The sequence below is a fragment of the Erpetoichthys calabaricus genome, chromosome 10, assembly GCF_900747795.2.
Source record: "Erpetoichthys calabaricus chromosome 10, fErpCal1.3, whole genome shotgun sequence".
Taxonomy (NCBI): Eukaryota; Metazoa; Chordata; class Cladistia; order Polypteriformes; family Polypteridae; genus Erpetoichthys; species Erpetoichthys calabaricus.
This window is the reverse complement of record NC_041403.2, coordinates 159,610,819-159,627,664: the sequence shown is the minus strand read 5'-3', so window position 1 is coordinate 159,627,664 and position 16,846 is coordinate 159,610,819. Positions and strand designations below refer to the sequence as shown.

Genomic DNA, 16,846 nt, shown 5'->3' with positions numbered 1-16,846 from the left:
TAATGGACTAGAGAGGTTCATTTTCACTTTTCGCTACCCAGTTCAACTTTTGGCAACGTCTCCCAGATCAGAGCAGATAACCGTTAGGTCCACCACGACATATGTCACCGTTGGTTCTGTGAGGGCTTTAATTTGCTCCTTTGATCAGTCAAGGTGCGCCCCAAACGTGTTGGAGTCCATCCTGATGTGAAACTCGACATCTTTTGAGTTAAGTGAACGACACTTGGAGAGTCCACATACAAACTTTTCTTCTTCCTTTTGTGTACTTGTACCCATGTATCGATGCATCTATGTCAGATTGTTTGTACGTCTCTAACGATATTAAGATGCTGATTATTACATGGTCCCAGTAGAATCTCATCATCCATGCAGCGCACTGTGCATCACATTTGCCTGAGATTAATATGAAATGCTGAGATAACAGCATCATTTGTAAAAATATGAGAATTCTTAACAAAGAGGCAGCTGTCCTCCACGCAACACAAGTCCATGAGCTCAGTTCATCCTCTGCAGCCTACTCTGACAATGAGATTCAGCGGACAACAGTTGGAAGTGATGAAAAGTAGAGAGCGATGGATTTGCTTATGGCCACTGTTGCACTTTTCCCAGGGTTACTCCCAGCAGTTCTCTTTCACCATGTGCGCTACTTCAATTATATACTTCCCCTCCTTGTACTTCTGGCTTGTCTCAAACGCGTGCTCCTGCAATGATACAAAAGGTTTAGTCATACTTGGAGGAACAGATACTCTGGAAACAGCATTTATCAGTTAACAGTGATTGTCTTCAGTGTTTAGAAGCCATGAAGAAGGCTAACAGAATTTCAGGTTATATAGCGCCTTGTATGTGTGGAGTGCAAGTCCAAGGAGCTTCTGCTCAAGCTTTATAACACACTGGTGAGGCCTCATCTGGAGTCCTGTGTGCAGTTTTGGGCCCACCAGACATAGCAGCCCTAGAAGAAATCCAAAGAAGAGCAACTAGGCTGATTCCATAACTGAAGGGGACGAGTTATGAAGAAAGATTAAAAGAGCTGAGCCTTTACAGTTTAAGCAAAAGAAGTTTAAGAGGAAACCTGACTGAAGTGTTTAATATTATGAAGGGAATTAGTGCGGTGGATCAAGACGGTGACTTTAAAATGACTTCATGAAGAACATGGGGTCACAGATGGAAGGGTAAATTTTGCACAAACGTTAGGATGTTCTTCACACCGAGAACCACAGACACATGGAATAAGTGATCAAGTGGTGTGGTAGCCAGTAGGACTTCAGGGACTCTCAAAACTCAACTCGTTGTTATTTTGGAAGAATTAAGAGGATAGGACTGGCGAGCTTTTGTTGGGCTTACTGGCCTGTTCTCGTCCAGATTGCTCTAACATTGTAAAGTTTTTCGGTATTGTAATGGACAGCACAAATGGACTGGCAACCCAGCCAGGATTAAACAAGATCCTTAGTCAGCTGGGAGGCCAATACAATAGAAAGACCAAGGGTGATAACTGTAAGTATGGCTGAACATTTTCTCCCCCTGTACAACAGATAGCAGTATCCCTGGGGTTGGGATTCCCACACAGACACCCATAGGGCATGCTGGGATCTGTAGTCCATTGGGGCTGCCTTGTTGGGTTCCATGAGGGCCAGCATTGGGAGCTGCTGGGATTCTTAATCCCTATTTTCCGGGACATCCAGTCGACCCTGTCCTAGTACCGGAAACTCTCCTGGGTCTTAGATAAAAGAAGCGTCCCAATCTCAGCCACGTGAGTCAGAGTCAGGCGGAAGAGGACGAAGCTTGGCTGGAAGAGTGGAAGATGAAGGAAAACAACTGGTGTGAGAATTGCAAAAACCGTTATAAGGTATTTGAATACAAATAAAGCCTTTTTATTATAACAGGACTTGTGTCTATATAATTGTATCTGGAGTTTGAGGTGCTGCAATGCCCCCTAGCGGTCACACAGTTTAGAGCCTGAAGTCAAAACTGCAAGTTTGTTGCATACGGTGGATTGAGAAAATATTCCGACCTTTTCACGTTTTCACTTTTTATGTTGCATCTTTGTGCTAAATTTATTTAAATGCATTATTTCCCTCATCGGACAACACTGGATACCCCAGCATGATAAACGCAAAAACAGAACTTTTGCAATTTAGCAAATTTATTAAAAAAAAAAAAAAAAAAACCTGAACTAGATAGATAGATAGATAGATAGATAGATAGATAGATAGATAGATAGATAGATAGATAGATAGATAGATAGATAGATAGATAGATAGATAGATAACTTTATTAATCCCAAGGGGAAATTCACATAATCTATCACACTGACACAAGTATTCAGACCCTTTGTTATGACACTTGAAATTTGGCTCAGCTGCACCCCATTCTATGCATCACCATTGTGATGTCTCAATTCCCTTTTTGGAGTTAACCTGTGGTCAATTCAATTGACTGGACTGGTTGAGAAAGGCCCACACCTGTTAATGGATGGTCCCATAGGTATGAAAAGGCCAAGCTGTGAGGTCGAATAAATTGTCTGCAGAGCTTAGAGACAGCACTCATCTGGGGAAGGCGAGAAAAAACAAATTCTGCAGCATTCAAGGTTCTAAAGAGCACAGTGGCCTTCATAATTCTTAGATGGAATCATGACTCTCCCTAGAGTTTGCCATCTAGACCAACTGAGCAATTGTGGGAGAAGGCTCTTGGAAAGAGAGGAGACCATGAACCCAGGGCTGTCTTAACGTGTGGGCACGCTGGGCAGTTTCCTGGGGGCCCCATGCTAATCCATGTATGTTATGACTTGTTGAGTGGTTGTGTAGGTAGGGGTCCCAGTGCACTGCTTTGCCCGGGGGCCTATAATGCTGTTAAGATGGCCCTGCATGACCCCAATGGTCTTCTCTGTGGAAATGGGAGGCACTCCCAAGAAGGACAGCCATCACTGCAATACTCCACCAATCTTGGCTTTACAACAGGGTGACCAGTCAAATGCTTCTCCTCAATAAAAGACACATGGAAGCTCGCTTGGAGTTTCCCAGAAGGCATCTAAAAGACTCCTAGACTGTCAGGAACAAGATTCTCTGGTCTGATTAAACTAAGATTAGTCATCGGTGCAATGCCATTCCAACAGTGAAGTATGGAGGTGGCAACACCATGCTGTGGAGTTGTTTTTCAGCAGCCTGGACTGGGAGACTAGACGGGGTTAAGGGGAAACCGAACGGAACAAAGTACAGAGATATCCTTAACGGAAACCTCTTCCAGAGTGTTCTGGATCTCAGACGTGGCCAAAGTTTCAACCAGGCCATGGCACAAAGCATGAAGCAAAAACAACACAGGAGTGCCTTAGGGACAAATCTGGGAATATCCTTGTGTTGCCCACCCAAAGAGTACACTTGAACCCACTTAAACATCTCTGGAGAGACCTGAAAATGATGGTCTCCACGCGTCTGCAGAGAAGAGCAGAAACTGCAAAGCTTGCTATGTCAAACCCAAGAAGACTCCAGACTCCAGGGCTTCAACTAAGTACTCATTTAAGGGTCTGAAAACTTGTATCAATGGAAGAGTTCACTTTTTTTTTTACCTCTTTATATAAAATAAAAAGTATGTCTGTCTGTCTGCTCCCTATACAATCCTATCCCCTTTGACCGATCTGGACCACATTTTACATAGTTGCTCTCTAGGGACATAATGGATCATATGGATAAAGCAGACTACTTTGGAATCCAAAATTTTCACCTTGAGATTTTTTTTCCCAGCATGCTACAGTTTTGCACACCAGTGCCACCTGCTGGCTTACAACAAGTGAAACATTGAAACAGACAGAAGCCAGCTGACCAAATGACCAAAGCTTAACATCGCTTACCTGGTCAACGTGCCATGCTGCTTCTATCTACTGTAATGTAAACAGGAGTATCGTGAGCTTCTGCAGGAGGTTGTTGGGTGAGACTTGATCGAGATTAGAAGGGCAGCGCAACACAAAGGAGAATCAAAGTTTTATTTTTGAACTCCTTCTTTGTCAGCTTTTCTTTATAATTTAAGCAGTGCAAACTGTCCACCTTGAACTAAGAGGATGACTCAGACGTGATGGCATTCATAGTTACAAACCAACAATGAGTTATCACAATTCTGGAATCCAATCAAACCCAAAAAGAACAAACTCTCGACTCACGAGAGCAGAGACATTGATAGAAATGCAGCGTGGATAACGGATGGGACAACAGGGTCACCATTAAAAAAAAAAACAAAACAAAAATCACACAAACCTTTTCCTTCTTTCCTTAACCTTGTAGCGGTGGGGACGTCTTAATGTGTTTTGTGCCGAGGCGCATCTTTCGTAGCATTGTCCCGTTTAAGTAGTCTATGGTGCGTCTGTGTAAATGTTGTCCCCCTGGAAACAAAGGGGGAAAGGAGAACACTGCAGGACCGTGACCCCTCAAGGTAATTTTCCTGTCCACCCGTCAAGTCCATCCGGATTATTTCTTATTAAAATAGAGGAAGGAAACAAGGAGAAGGAAAATAAACAGAACACAACATCGAACGCATCACGAGAAACAGAGGAACGCCGATCCGGGTCGTCACATAACCTGTAACGATCTCGCTGTTCTCGCAAAACCCGGGGGTTCAGTAGTATCAGGACACGCCGAGGACCAAAGGGGGAGGCCGTTTCTTTTTTTATTTCGGGAGAGGAGCGAACAATTGAGTGCTTCCATATTGCAGTTACCGCTGGACAGTTTCAAACCGGTTCATGGGCATTTCCATTAATCATACACTGGACAATTTCTTGTTTCTTGTGCATCATATCTGTTTTACGTTCAGTGTAGGGTCAAGGGAGGGTTTGCATGGTATTTTTAATTGCTGCACCGTTTATTATAATATTCCGCTGTTCACTTATTAGGTTGGGGGTGTTAGGGGAGGGGAGGGGAGAGGTGAGATATTTACACTGTTTGGCATTTTGTTTCACTTCTTTTTCATTAATACTAGGGGGCATTGGCCTCTGCTCACTTTGCTCGCCAACCCATTCCAGCCTGCGCTACATACCAGCCACTTCGCATCTCTGCCGCTCGCATTGTGAAGAGGGGGGCTGAACGCACCCCAAGGAGACGCGGTTCCTCCTTCGAAACCCCCTCTTAAATGGTGATAGGTGTGCCAAGCTTGTGGCATCATATTCAAAAAGACTTGAGGCTGTAATTGCTGCCAAAGGTGCATCAACAAAGTATTGAGCAAAGGCTGTGAATACTTATGGACATGGGATTTCTCACTTTTTTTATTAATAAATTTGCAAAAACCTCAAGTAAACTTTTTTCATGTTGTCATTATGGGGTGTTGTGTGTAGAATTCTGAGGAAAAAAATGAATTTAATCCATTTTGGAATAAGGCTGTAACATAACAAAATGTGGAAAAAGTGACGCACTGTGAATACTTTCCGGATGCACTGTACTTCAGCTAGTTTTTAATAAAATTACAACAATTCCTAATTTTCTGCTTTGTTATTTCTATTGAGAGTTGCTTGATGTGGGGAAAAATGAATTTGAATGATTGTAGCACAAGGCTGCGACATAACAAAAAAAGTGAAGGGGTCTCAATACTCTCTGAATCCATTCTATACAAATAGTTTCAATTCGAGGTGAAAAAAATAAATGTGAAATAAACATATAGGCTAGTGGCCTATTTGTGATTTATACTTTGAAAGACCATCATTTTTTTGTGTAACGTTTGGTCAGCTGGCTGCCAGATATGAATGCTCCAAGTATTTGCACTTTGACAGTGAATGTGTCATCTTGGACTTCGCCTTAGGAGACGGTGGGTATAAACCCACACAGATGACTCAAATGCCGGCAGTGAAAAAAGGGCAAGTGTTTTGGATTTTATAACAAAGACCAGTAAAGGCGTACGGCACGATAACGTGCAGTGAATACACTCGACTTGACCACACTCCGCGCCCGTACCCGCTGCCGAGAGTTGATTCTACAATAAAATTAAATTAAATTAAAAAGAGTAATAATTCCAAAACTCTTTGCTTTTAATATAAAGTTGTACTGCAGAGTTTCAGCGTAGTATATGTGTACCAAATTTCAGGCTACAGGTTATTTGATTTTTGACTTTCCTGGGTTGATCTTTGACCTTGGAGGTCAATCATCACCCTCAAAAGCGGATAGCAGACGTCACGTAGTATATGTGTACCAAATTTCAGGTCAACAGGTCAAACGGTTTGTGAACTACAGGTGATTTAAAATCCTGGACAGTCAAACGGACAGCCACAGTAGCGTATCTCTCTATTATAGAAAAAAAGTCTTGGGTCGAGACGTGACCTTCTCGGAAAGACACTTTGACGTCCCGCGAGAACAACCAATTTAAAACAAGATCACGGACATCTAACCTCTCAGTTGTTGGAATGCTTTTAGCAGACACAGTTCATGTGCTCTCAGCTCTTAAAAATTTTATACCTTCTAGATGGCACGTCAACGACTAAGCGAAGAAGAAACAGCAGCGCGTTGAAAAGAGAAGAACATGGAAAGAAGACAACAAAAATAATCCATGTGCAAATTCTGAAAATAAGGAAAGTAATAATCAGCCAGGATCAAGTTGAATTGAAAACCTCGTAGGTCCAACCGGGGGCAGAAATAAAAGACTTCATAAAGACGTTCAAAAACATTGGCGCGATACACGTGCAGAGCAAGTTAAAGAAAATGAAAGTAGTAAAATTCGAAAGTATCAAAAAAAAAGAAAGTAAAGATCGCATTAGCGCAAACAAACGGAAATTATTACTCGGTGAAATAACGGAACAGCAAAAAGAGATCAAATACATGGACATGGGTGATATGGCAGAAGTATGTAGATATTGTTTGGCTCTAAAGTTTAAGTCGGAGACTTGTAGATTGTCTAATTCGTGTTGCCATTAGGGAAAAACAGTGTTTCTTCCCAATGAAGAGGCGTATCCAAGAGAAATAAAAGATTTCTTGTTTGGTGAAACTGAAATCCACAAACACTACAAGCAAAATATACGAGTCTGCAATAATCTTTTTGCGTTCGCATCAATTACACGATTCAGGGCCATATGCTATGAGAATCTGTGGTCTCGCAACAATTAAAGCTACGACAAGTTTAAATTTCAAGGAAACCATAATTCGGTCAGGTGTTACGATCACGGAGAAGCGATGCAACATAGAATCGAAAGAGTATGTAAAAATTCTCATGAAAATAATAATCTCTTTAAATTGTATTTGTTAACCAAACCCGGGGGTGGGTGAGCGAAGCAAGCAGAGGGCACAGCCCCCTAGTTATATAAGAAGATAGAATTCAAATGGAGATGGCATCATTAACAGTTTACAATACGGTATCTGAAAAATGTTTTGCAATTTGTAATGGCCAGATCAACAAAAGGAAATTACAGTTAATGAAGAAAAATAAATGGGGACAAGGAGAACAACAAGGAGACCTGCAGCTGGAATCACAAAGAACCTTCATAGTGCCGGAATGAAGACGTCACAGTCTGTCCACTGAAGAAAAAATAATTGTTTTGTTTGGACTGACCATGAGGTGGAATTGTTATTGGGAGTAGCGCCTGAGAAGATGTAATGAGGAGGATCCAATCAGGGAAGGGCCACTTAATAAGCATGAGCCAATCAGAGTTTTATTTTTATTTTGTTCTTTATTTCGCCTTATACCATTTCTTGTATTAGGAATTTGTTCGTTTTCGCATACCCCTTGGGGTCAGAGCGCTGGGTCAGCCATTGTACTTCACCCCTGGAGCAATTACAGGTTAACGGTCTTGCTCAAGGATCTCTTTTGGCAGTGACTGGGATTCGAACCGGCAACCTTCTGGATACCAGCACAGATCCTTAGCCTCACAGCCCAAGAGTTGCCGTTTTCAAAGCTCTCTGCTTTCACCCGTCCACACTACAGTGACGAGCCGGCGTATTCAGAAGTACACGGTGTGCCGGGTGGTCTCGGCCATTACCTGGCTAGATGGAAGGAACGGGGGGAGATAATAATAATAATTCATTATATTTATATAGCGCTTTTCTCAGTACTCAAAGCGTTATCCACACAGGGAGGAACCGGGAAGCGAACCCACAATCTTCCACAGTCTCCTTACTGCAAAGCAGCAGCACTACCACTGCGCCACCTGCGAGATAACACCTGCAAGGCACTACCTCCCCTGGGACGCTAGGGGGCAGCCCTCCTGGGTGGCTGTGGCACCATGGATTCCTGCAGGGCAGACTGGGGAGTGGGAGCCTGGTTGGGTTCCATGGGGGCCACCAGGGGGAGCTGCAGAGCCCTATACTCGACTTCCACCACACCAGCTAATCATGATGAGCCACCCGGAGCACTTCCAGGTGCTGAATAAAAGGAGCCGCCTCACTCCATTCGAGGAGCCAGAGTCGGGAGGAGGTGCATGAAGCTCGCTGAAGAGGAGTGGAGGCAGAAGGACTGGCAAAGAGAAGGGGCTGTGCTTACTTTGCTGTACTGTTGTGGCTATTGTGTTGCTGTGGGGGGCAGAGAAAGCACCCCCACCTGTAAATAAAAGTGTGTGTTGTGTGGCAAACTTGTGTCTGCCTGTCTGTGTCGGCTTAGGGCAGCTGTACACGCCCCAGTGGTCCACAATGGCTACAGGGAACATTTTCAAAAGTCTCCATTTTTCTGGGTTAAAAATGCCAGGACAGTGTGAACAAACGGAAAAACACAGAGACGAATGTTTGGGTTTTTTGAACATAAAAGTTCAAAAAAGTGAGGATTTAGTCATTGACATTACTGTCTGGCTCGCCACCTACAACCGCATCCCAGTATTCACAAGCATCTAAAGTGGCTTAAGAAGTAAAGACTGTGAGAACTCAGTAACTGCTCTAGGTGAACCCCCTGTGTGGATATTGAATAAAACCATTCTGGTTGTATGTTGTCATTTATTTATCTCCTAGTGTTTGATATGTCTAGTTTCTCCGCAAATACACATAGAGGTTGAGATGAAATAAGTTTTGTTATTGCCTCACTAAAACAACCTGATGTTCACTGACATGATCAATCGCCAAGGGGTTAGAGGGTCACTTCCCACCTAATCCAGGACCTGCGGGGACATAGGAAGACGATCTTGTGCAGCTCTCACAATGGTAGAAAACTGAGTGAAGCGGAGAGGAAAATGAATGAGTATAAGCCGCAGCCCAAGATTCATGAAGCCTAACCCGCTATTATGGTTCCCAGAGGTGAGTATTGTGGGGTGTTTATGAAAGTCAAGGTTCATAGGTCAGCCAGGACAGCGCAAATAAAGACACTCATGAAAGAGGACTTCGAGAACTGCTTCAGAGAGTGGCAAGAACGAGGGGATAAGTGTGTTCAAATCGTGGGGGAGTATTTTGAGGGGGGATTAGTGGCAATGTGTGTTTTACTGAAATAATTTTTTACATTTTTATTTAAACATTCACTCATTCGTTTTTTTTTTTAATCACACCTTCTATAACAAACTAGCAAAATACCCGCGCTTCGCAGCAGAGAAGTAGTGTGCTAAAGAAGTTATGATAAAGAAAAGGAAACATTTTAAAAATAACGGATGTCGTTAATGTATATAGGCAGGGAGCCAACCACGTGGTAGGTGCGCGGACAGCGGCCGTGCGGAAATAGGAAGGGGGACCGGGTGGGCGGCCCTCGTGCGTCTCTGCCGTGAAATAAATCATCTGTTAACGGAAATAAGGAATGAAACCGCCAAAAGGAGAGGTCAGTTCCGAAAGTTCCTTACGGTATAATGGTGAGAACCCGCCAAAATAGAAGACGTTATTTTCGAAAGTTCGTTACGGGGCACGGCACGACATGAAACATAGTTAGTGTATGTAAGTAAAGGATAAGCATAGGCAATTTGGGGTTCCTACATATATTGAAAGTTGCAGAAATAGTGAAGAGGTGTTTCCCCTATCGATATATACAGTTTAGGGGGTATACCCATCCCCCCACCCCCTTGGGTGTTGCAATAGGACATGAAACATACCTAACTTTTGTAAGAACACTGCAAGGAATGAGCACGCGAAATTTCAGCTTCCCACCTATATGGAAAGTGGGAGAATTAGTGAGGAGTCAGTGAGGGCTTTGCCTTTTATATGTAGACTAGTCATTTAGCCCGTTACAATAACGGGCGCTAGAACAGTAGTGCATAAACATTAGTAGGAACAGTCTATATTAAATGGCAAGGGACTTTGACCTCATTCTTTTTGTTGGTCGTATTTTTCTTTCTTTCAGCCTTTCTTTTGTTGATGTTTACTTGCTGAGCTGACCGTTCTTCGTGGGCTGCCGCTGTATATTGTGTGTCTTTAATTTTCTGTGACAGTGATACTGTCTTGTACGGCTCTATTCAATTAGGGCGCGTAGATAATTTAGTTCAAATGGCTCTGGAATATGTGAAGAGCAACAGGTGCAGATCTTTATTTACGTGTGCCTTTATTCGCTGCGCCCAATTGAGGCTCGCCTTTTTGTGCACGCCCTTATTGAAGGATACCGTCTTGTACGTCCGCTGGCTTGTACGTCTGTAATATACGTCCATACGTCCGTAATATACCTTTAATTTTCTCTGGCGGTAATACAGGCGTGCGCGTCGGTAATATGCCTTTAATCTCCTCTGACAGTAATACTGGCTTGTATGTGGCTGCAATATGCGTCACTGTATTGTGTACCTTTAATTTCCTCTCGCAGTAATACTGGTTTGTATCTCCATAAAACGCCTCTACTTTCTCTGACAGTAATATCGCGCGTCGCACCGTGCCCCGCGCATGCGCACTTCACCAGAAGACACCCACATCTGGACACACATAGGGATTTTATATATATAGATAGTCCCAAGGAGCATGAGGCCCCCTGCTGGACACAACAGGTCAAGCAAAATCACCTCCAACAAAGACATGACAAAGCATCTCAAAGGAAGAAATCTAGAAGTGGATCACAAACTTAATAGAGTTAGTGAGTGCAAAGGAGCAGCAAACTTAATCAAGCGTTCAACTTTAGTTGAATTTGCCTCAGTGTTGTGGATCACTTAAAGCTGGGATTAAATAAAAAAGCTATATTATTCTAAAACGTTTTTACATGTATGAAGGAACCCAACAGAGCAGTGGCTGGCACTGCTGCCTAGTAGCTCTTGCGCCCTTCCTTTACACCCCAGTCTGGCACTCATTGTGTGACGTTTTATGTTATCTGCGTCTGCGTGGGCTTTGATAAACTTGTTGGTGAATCTAAACTGACACTTTTAAGAGTATACTTTTCAGTGCACAGTCCTCCATTAGTAGAGTCTGATTCCCACAAAGCCTGAACTTGAGGAACACTATGTAAGTGACAGCCGGCAGTTTATCCTGGCCGGGACGCCCCAGTAACAGAAGGATGGGGGAAGGCAGCTTATCAAGGAGACTGCCTCTCCCCAGGACAATAGATGGTAGCTTCCCTGGACTGCAGCGGTGCCCCACTTGCCCGCTGGGCACGATGGGACTTGGAGTTCGGCAACACAGTCCTGCAGGGTACCATGGGTGCCGCCAGGAGATGCTGCAGGAAGACTGGGGAGTCCCTACTGCTTACATGGCCCGGAAGTACTTCAACGTCACGTGGACGGAAGGACAGAAGCACTTCTGGGTCAAGGACTATTTAAAGGACTGCCGTGAACCCAGCAAGCAAGCCGGAGTTGGGAGGTAGAGGACAGAGCTTGCTGGGAGGTGTGGCGGAGAAATTAGGAATTATTATTGCTTTACTGTGGCTGTGGTGCTTTGGAGGCACAATTTTGAAGAAGAAAAATATTAGAAGTCTTCTTAGTGTTTTTAACCGGTGTGCTGTGTCTGTCTACTGGGAAAAAGATGGGAAAAACTGCCACCTAGCGTCCACTTACTTACAGCTAATAATAATAATAATAAAAAGGTGTATCATATTCATCTTCTCCTCTCAAGTATAAACTGCATGCTCCTTTGATTGGATTTTGATATTAATTTATTAACCCTAATAGAAAATTGTCTTTTCTGCATGACCTTTAGAGGTCAGAGCACAGGGTCATCCATTGTACAGCAATGGCTTTGCTCAAGAGCCCAACGGAGTAGGATCCCTTATGAAACAAGATGGAACACTTTGCCATCATTGCCACAATTCTTACAGAAGACATTATTTATTTGTAGTTAACAGTTCTGTGATCACAACAATAAAGATGTGTCACAGTCCGAGTCCCGACTGCCAGTTACAAAGCACATTCGCCGTGCAGAACATTACATATAGTATAAAGACAGATGTGACAATATCAGAGAAAGAAACGAGAGAAAGAGCCTCTGACTTACATATTTCCAACCCAGCGTTGTTTTGCAGCTTTCACAATAAATGTCAGCCACAGCATGCAGGCCTGTCAACAGGACCCTCTCTTCAGCCGGTCCACAGCCCACATTCACTCTGTTGTGAAGGAGGAAATAATTAAAGTGTTAATATTCAGAAAAAGAAATAGCAACATGCAAAGTTAATATACAGTCACACATGCGCCTCTGAGGGCCCCCTTGTGGGCTTATTTGAGCTAAGCAATACCACCCCTGGACGAGGGGGGGAGCCGTTGCTAACAGCATTATCTATTTCTATTCCCACAGCTCTGGGAAAACACCCAATGACTCCGCCCCTTCCGGTCAGAGGACTATAAACTCGAGGCGCTCCCAGAAGGTGGCTTCTCATTTGGCCGTAGAATCTCCCCGCAGGACAGACCTCCACCCCAGACCTGACCGCTCAACTGCAGCCTAGCGTTTTTAGTTTGTTTTTGCGTCACTGAGTGCTATTTCCGGTCTTGCCCAGCACCATTATTAAAACGGGATGACCCGGTTGCCACTCCCAACGTTTATTTTGGATCCCGTGTCATACCTCACTCGTCCACAATAAATAGAAACATATCAGAGTCAAATTTATTGTGCAAAATTTAACAAGTACTGGTAGCAAGAAAAACATAGGACACAAGCACACGATAGACACGATGGACAAAACATAAAATAAATGATTGTAGTTTAGAGTATGGGGTCTCCAGGAGTCTCCTGAATTTTAGTTTTTTAAGAGAGTGGTGTCGTTTTGGGGGGGCTTCAGGGGTTTTAGTCCCAAGATCTCAGGCATTCAGCTCCTGATATTCAAAACACCAAGTCAAATTGGGGAGCATGCACCAGTACAGTGCGTTGCTGCACCCACTACACGACGAAACAACTTGGGATCCTGGTTGGCAATCCCCCAGGCAGACACGAGGTCCAGTCCCACCCTCCGGAAATGACCCTCTATCTCTATCTTCAAAACACCAAATCTCATGATTTCATCTCACCTTTAAGAAACACCCCCGTCCCATGATCTCAAGCATTCTGCTACTGATCATCAACCCCCCCTCCCCATCCCATCCCATGATCTTCAAGAGCCCAGTCGCCTCTTTCCTCCCTTTTCTGCTCATCAGCAGCATGAAAACCTAAAGGGGACAACTTCTTCAACTAGCATGGAACTCCATGGGTGCTAAACCCAAGCAACCCCCCAACACACACACACTTTTTCCATTTTACATACTTGTAGTAGTAGCAGATTTATCTGCAGGGGGGCTACGAACCTACTAAGTGATGCGTAATGTGTTACAGAAGATGTTTTCTGGTCTCCATCTGTATTATGGTGTCCATCACCCTAGAAAAACGTACATTCACCTTACTGAAATTCGGAGAGACTCTGATTATTGTTTTCTGGGGCTTCACTTAAAGTAAGTGTTTTGATTACTAATTAAATAACACTAGAGAGCTTAAAATAATAAATTTTGGATATAATAACATGCAGAAGTTACACTGCTCTAGGTCCAAAAAATAAGCCTAGAAGAAATCTAACTTCACCATTCCGATGCCGATGAGGTTCAGGTTGTAAAGCTCAGACACTTTACTGATAACACTGCTGAACAAAAGCTCAAAACCACAGGGTTGTGGAATATTCTGGCATAGGATACTAGAATAGTGAAGTTCCTGGTATGAATAGGTGAACGTTACAAGAAACTCCTCTTCGGTTTTCCAAAGTAAGAGAGGTTCAGGCTACAAAAATACTTGTAGGCCAGGAATTTGAGATCTCATAAGATGTTTTTTTTTACAAGATGATGGATCTCCAGCCCACTCAGAATGGACTCTCTCTCAGTACAGCAACATTTCAGAAGAGAGGTGTTAAGAATGAAATTACCATAACCTGACATTCTCCAACCTTCTTGATCCAATTCTGGGTTGCTGGGGCTCAAAACCCATCCAAGCATAACTGGACACAAGCCCTGGGCAGGGTGTCAGTCCATCCAGACTGAATAGGATTTAAATGATCATTCATTAACCCAGCGTTTCTCAACCTTTAAGTATTTGCGACCCGAGTTTTCATTACAGTTTTAATCGCGCCCCCCTAACGTTTTTTTGAAACCCTAATTAAATTTATTCCTATATTTTTTGTTGCTAATACACCGCTACAAGTTTAAAATTTTCCTATGAATAGCGAAATTACGCCACATATGGCAACATTTGCGCCCCCACAGTTTGAGAACTACTGAATTAACCTAACATCCTCAAAGCTGCTAAATCCAATTCTGGGCCAAAAGGACAGAAGGTGTCAACCAGCGTTGGTTTGGGTGTCAGCCTATCCCAACTGGAAAGGAAGGAAGTGATCATAAAATAAATTAACATCCTCAAACCTGTTTAATTCAATTCTAGACCAAAAGGGCACAAGGTGTCAACTAGCGTCAGTCTATCTTTGGGCCACTTCAAACACACACGCACACGGTCACACACACTTGCACAGGGCCAATTTAGATTTGCCATTCAACCGGACTTTGGAGAGGTGAGAGGAAGACTCAGGGCAAAAGAACTTACAAACTCCAGGCAGACAATGACTAGTCACAAAGTTTGAACCCAGCACATTCGTACCAAAAAACAAAATCCAAACAGCACCAGTTGAATGGTAAGGCACATTATAATTTACAAATTTTCATCAATTTTGAAAGACATGGTACCTACACGGAATTGAAAAGGTAAGCTCTTCCTTGGCTCCCTTGGAAGGACTGGAATAAAAGAAAGAGATTTGAAAAAAAAAAAAACTATAACATTTGCAATAATTAAAAAAAAGTCAAACTAAGCATCTCAATATGTCCAGCACTCTGCGTTCACTTTTAACATGTACCTTAGAAATGAGTTGGTGGTGGTCAGCAAGATGGGCTCTGCAGTGGATGCAGCTGTACGTCCGGACCCCCATTGGCAGGTAAGAGCGAAAGGTCCTGGCATGTTGTTCTGCCTGTGCCGTGCCTCCGCGGGGTGCCATTGCCGCGACGCTGTTGGCATTGCCCCTTCCGATCGCACGGTGGGCAGGGACGCTGCCGAGCACTGGGGGGTGCAGTTGGAGTAGCCCAATATGTGGGGCGCCTGCGTTATTGCCAGGGTTCTGGGGCGCTGCGCAGACCCCACAGAGACGCTGGCAAGAAAAGCAGGTCGACAGCAGGGTGCCTAGGCTCGCCGTGGTGTTGTGCTGACCTTGACAGGGGGGGGCACTTCGCCAACCCCTCAGATTCTTGTACTTGTGCTATGAGAAGAAGCAAAGCACATACTGTTCTAGATGTCGGCTAGGCCACACGTGCAAATCGCCGTCGTCTTCATGCTGTGAGACGGCGCAGCGGTTCGGCTCCGATTGTTTGAAAGCAAAGCGAACGTGTTAAGTCGGAGCCGCGCAGGGGACTTCTCCTGAAGCGCGTGAGCGGGTCCAAGTTCTCGATCGCGCGCGCCTGTTTGGTGTGCGTGTGGGTGAGCACGCGCCGTCCGAGATGCGTGTCAACTCGTGTGCGCTTGTTTATTTTCCTTGCAGAGCAGCAGAAGACGATGCCTTGCGAAAACGCTCAAGCATGCCGCTTTCCGTGTGACCGCACGTGACGAAGTTAAACAAGTAAATCGCGTTCGCAATGATCGACTGCGATGCCGCACTTCATTCACAGTCCGAAAAAATCAATCCTTTTCGAGTATTCTTGCAGAAGCCATGCAATATGGGACACGGCGATTTTGACACGCAAAAGCATATTTGGCATCGTTCGACTTTATTCTTGCCTTTGTTTAAAAATTCAACAGCATTAAGCGCACTTACACAACATAAACATTACAGCATTATCTATTTACTTTCCGCGAATCCGGAGATGAAAGCAGTGCACGAACGACCATAAGGCTACCCCGGGTGAAAGAATCAATTGCGGAGTGTGCGCGTCTGCCTCTGCTGATCAATTTTAAAAACGATCTGCCAGTATTTATCGGAACGGCTTTGTCTTCTGATCCTGGAGAGGTGAGAAGAAGCGTCGGGCAGCCTGTGAGCTCCTGCGTCTCTACTTCAATGGCTGAATGAAGGTCTTGGGCATCAAAACATTGAGTCATCAGTGACGACGAGGAGGAGGAGGAGGAGAAGGCGGGGGCGGCGAAGACAGCGAACAGGAGACAAAGGGTGACAGGGGTGACGAACACAGGGGAGAAGCAAGAAATACGGAGAGAGATCTTCACCGCTGCCCGCTCCGCTGTTTCTGAGCAGCGAGTCTCAACGCATATAATAACAACGACACTCGAGGAAAAAAATGTGGTTGTCATTATAAATTGTTATTAAATAAAAGTCCTCATGATAACCCAGTAAAGAGCAATGTCATGCAAATGCCAGTGTTTAGTACTTATCTAATATAGATACACCGCCAATCAATCCTGATAAAGAACAAGAAAAATAAAGTCCGCGTTTAACTTTTTGTATTATGAATATTTTTAGTCTGTCAATTAAACATCATTTTGTATAATGCCGTTTATAGTACAGTGTACATTATAATAAATGTTTTTGGTTACTGTTAAACTTTTTCACCGCTACTCCCAACAGTGCTCCTGCTTAAATA

At 43.9% G+C, this 16,846-nt stretch overlaps 1 protein-coding gene across 1 annotated transcript in view; it reads right to left on the bottom strand.

Moving 5' to 3' along the window:
* Positions 1 to 16,336, bottom strand: part of LOC114659655 (protein yippee-like 2) — an 18,342-nt gene extending 2,006 nt beyond the window's left edge. Inside the window, exons 1-4 of the mRNA XM_028812249.2 lie at positions 15,121 to 16,336; positions 14,958 to 15,001; positions 12,261 to 12,369; positions 1 to 701 (exon numbers count right to left, since the gene is read on the bottom strand). The exon at positions 1 to 701 is cut by the window's left edge and continues 2,006 nt beyond it. Coding sequence (XP_028668082.1) covers positions 612 to 701; positions 12,261 to 12,369; positions 14,958 to 15,001; positions 15,121 to 15,258 — 381 coding nt within the window. The 5' untranslated portion in view covers positions 15,259 to 16,336 and the 3' untranslated portion in view covers positions 1 to 611. The remainder of the gene's footprint in view (positions 702 to 12,260; positions 12,370 to 14,957; positions 15,002 to 15,120) is intronic.
* Positions 16,337 to 16,846: the final 510 nt, after the last annotated feature.